Source organism: Dendrobates tinctorius, unplaced genomic scaffold (assembly GCF_039654945.1).
Source record: "Dendrobates tinctorius isolate UK_male_01 unplaced genomic scaffold, ASM3965494v1 ptg000181l, whole genome shotgun sequence".
Lineage (NCBI taxonomy): Eukaryota > Metazoa > Chordata > Amphibia > Anura > Dendrobatidae > Dendrobates > Dendrobates tinctorius.
In genome coordinates, this window is record NW_027361848.1 from 7,070,617 (window position 1) to 7,074,011 (window position 3,395).

The following is a 3,395-nucleotide window of genomic DNA, read 5'->3' on the forward strand; positions in this document are numbered from 1 at the left end:
ATTATATATATTATTATATATATATATATATATTATTATATATATATATATATATATATTATTATATATATATATATATATTATTATATATATATATATATATATATATATTATTATATATATATATATATATATATATATATTATTATATATATATATATATATATATTATTATATATATATATATATATATATATATTATTATATATATATATATATATATATTATTATATATATATATATATATATTATATATATATATATATATATATATATATTATTATATATATATATATATATATATATTATAATATATATATATATATATATATATTATATATATATATATATATATATATTATAATATATATATATATATATATTATAATATATATATATATATATATTATAATATATATATATATATATATTATAATATATATATATAATTATTTTATATTATAAAATATATATATAATTATTTTATATTATAAAATATATATATATATATTTTATAATATATATATATATATATATTATAATATATATATATATATATATATATATATTATATATATATATATATATATATTATAATATATATATAAATATATATATATATATATATATATATATAAATATATATATATATATATATATATATTATATATAAATATATATATATATATATATATATTTATATATAAATATATATATATATATATATATATATTATATTATATATTTATATATATATATTTATTTATATATTTATTTTTATATATATATATATATAAATTTTTTGTTTTTTTTGGTGGTTTCCCTTTCTTTACTTTCTACCGGATGGTCAGCCATCCAACTCTGAAAGGGATACTATATTTCATTTTTGTTTTATTATATATATATATATATATATATATATATATATATATATATATATATATATATATAAAAAAAAAAAAGAAATATAGTATCCCTTTCAGAGTTGGATGGCTGACCATCCGGTATAAAGTAAAGAAAAACAAACCATAGTGTAGGGCGCAGTGTGTGCAGGCGGCGAAAGACACAATAACCAAACATTATTTTGAAAAAAAAATATAACATTTATTTAAATTATTTTTTAGTTGCTGGAAACTGGGGGGTGTGGAGGGATGAGGAACGGCTTTGGGTGGAGTAAGGGGTTCTAGGGGAAGGAGGAACCAAAGAAGTGGGGGAAGGGAGCTGAGGCAAGGAAAGTTGTGAAGTGGGAGGTGAGGGAGGAGGGAGGGTAAGAGTCCTCCTCTTTGTTTTTTTAGGACGGTGGCCCGTCGTCTTCCTGCTGTCCTCGCTTGAGCCTGAGGACTGGCTAGACCCCGGGGACCGCCTTGAGCCTCTGGACCGCCTTGAGCCTCTGGACTGCCTTGAGCCTCTGGAACGCCTGGAGGCTGGGGACTGGCTGGAGCTGGGGGACCGCCTGGCACTTGTTGACCGCCTGCCAGGATCTTGTTCCAGCTGTGGCATGCTGGAGGTGGTGGATGTCCTGGCAGGGGCCGTAAATATTGAATGCGGGTCCCCCAGCTGATGCTGCTCCGAGGTGGTGGTGGTGGTGGTGGCGGTCCATGCAGGCGTGGTGGCTGTGGCGGTCCATACCGGGGTGGTCCTCCCGCTGGTGGTGGTGGTTGCGGCGCTCAAGGCAGGGGTGGTGACGACGGGCCATCCAGTGGTGGTGGCGGCAGCAGTGGTGGGCCAGGCAGGAGCAGCGCTTGGCATGGTGTTGGCGGGTAAGTGTCCAGCTGCACTCGGACTTGGGGCGGTATATTGGTGTCCGGCGAGGCTTGGAAGTGTGGTGGCTGTGCAGTGATATGCAGCAGAAGTAGGTAATGCTGTAAAACGAGTCAGTGGTGGCACCGGTGGAAATGCCACCACTGACTGCTGCATAATCCTACTCTGCTGCATAGCCTGCATAAAAGCATTGTTGCAGGCCTGCATGACAGTCAACTGGAGGTCAGGGGTAAGGTGTTCCGCCGTGTCCCGAGCTATTTGGGTATAAAAATGATGCGCTGGTCTGGCGAGGTCGACTTCCAGGCGCTCAAGGCGACCCTCGATAGACTTGTAGCGTTGGTCCAAAAGGAGGAAACCACTCTCAAGTCTATCGGAGAGTGCCTTGAGGCTACTCTGAAAGACCGAGCTCAATTCAACGAACTCGGGCATGAGAGGCCTGTCCAAGGTCCTCTGCCGCTGCTGGCGGGAAGTGCCCGCAAAACCAGTGGCAGAGACCTGGGACAGGGGAACACCTGAGCGACCAGCTTCCTGGTCTCCAGATGACTGTGGTGCAGACCTGCAAGGTGCTTCCTCGCTGATGGATGGCTGGGAGGGGTCCGGGGCAGCTTGATGAAGGACCGCTTCGGGACCAGGTTGCAGGGTGCTGCTCCAGGTGCTGTGAAAAGAAAAGAAAGAAATTACTACCATAAATTAACAATCGCCAACTCCTGTGGAATAGAAAAGCACAGAATAAAACACAATACAACTAGAAAATACTTACGTTCGGGAGGCAAGGACCGGTCTTAAAAATGCCAAGGCACGATGGTATCGGTACTTCGTGCCGGTCCTTGCCGCAGCACCACTGCGAACCTTATTCTCCTGACGGATATCCCTGTTGAAGCGGTCCTTCATCGAGCGCCAACGGGTTCTGACTTTGTTCACTGTGATGGAAAAAAAAAAAAAAAGAAAAAAAGTAAGACTATGCACTGGAGGCTGTGATCATCCAACTGTGTGTGATGATAGAAACTCCATGGAGTTAATAGCATCACACACAGTTGGGTGATCCCGGCCAAGATCACTGCTGCATCACACTGCATTTAAATACTTACGAAAATCCTTGCGGACCCGGGGAGAGGCATTGTCCCAGCCATCCATCAGCGATGCGGCCACCTCGTTCCAGAGCCGCCGGATCACCACGTTGTCCGAGTGCAGTTGGTGACGGGTGTCCCACAACGGGACTCGCTCCTGGACTAGACGGATGAGCTCGTCGTTGTCCAGGGCGAGGTCCTCCTCCCGCTGTGGAGCCTAGAAAAGAAAGACAAACATTAATCTTTGAAAGATTTAAAAAAAAAAAAATATCGATAACTAGCTGAAGAGCCCGGCGCTGCCCGGGCATAGTAACTAACTGTGGTTAGTTATATAAATTTAAAATTATCCTCCATCCCATAGTCCCGTGCCCATATTCCATCATACATATCCTCCATCCCATAGTCCAGTGCCCATATACCCATCACACATCCTCCATCCCATAGTCCCATGCTCATATACCCATCATACATATTCGCCATCCCATAGTCCCGTGCCCATATACCATCATACATATCCTCCATCCCATGCCCATATACCCATCATATATATCCTCCATCCCATAGTCC

The 3,395-nt window shown here is 38.9% G+C and overlaps 1 protein-coding gene across 1 annotated transcript; it reads right to left on the minus strand.

Annotated features, from left to right (window-relative positions):
• Positions 1–1,026: 1,026 nt before the first annotated feature.
• On the minus strand, positions 1,027–3,137 carry LOC141054948 (uncharacterized). Its single transcript, XM_073551861.1, has 2 exons — positions 2,522–3,137; positions 1,027–2,416 (listed from the first exon to the last, which is right to left on the minus strand). The coding sequence occupies exons 1-2, from the start codon at positions 2,650–2,652 to the stop codon at positions 1,114–1,116; spliced, it is 1,434 nt and encodes a 477-aa protein (XP_073407962.1). The 5' UTR covers positions 2,653–3,137; the 3' UTR covers positions 1,027–1,113.
• Positions 3,138–3,395: the final 258 nt, after the last annotated feature.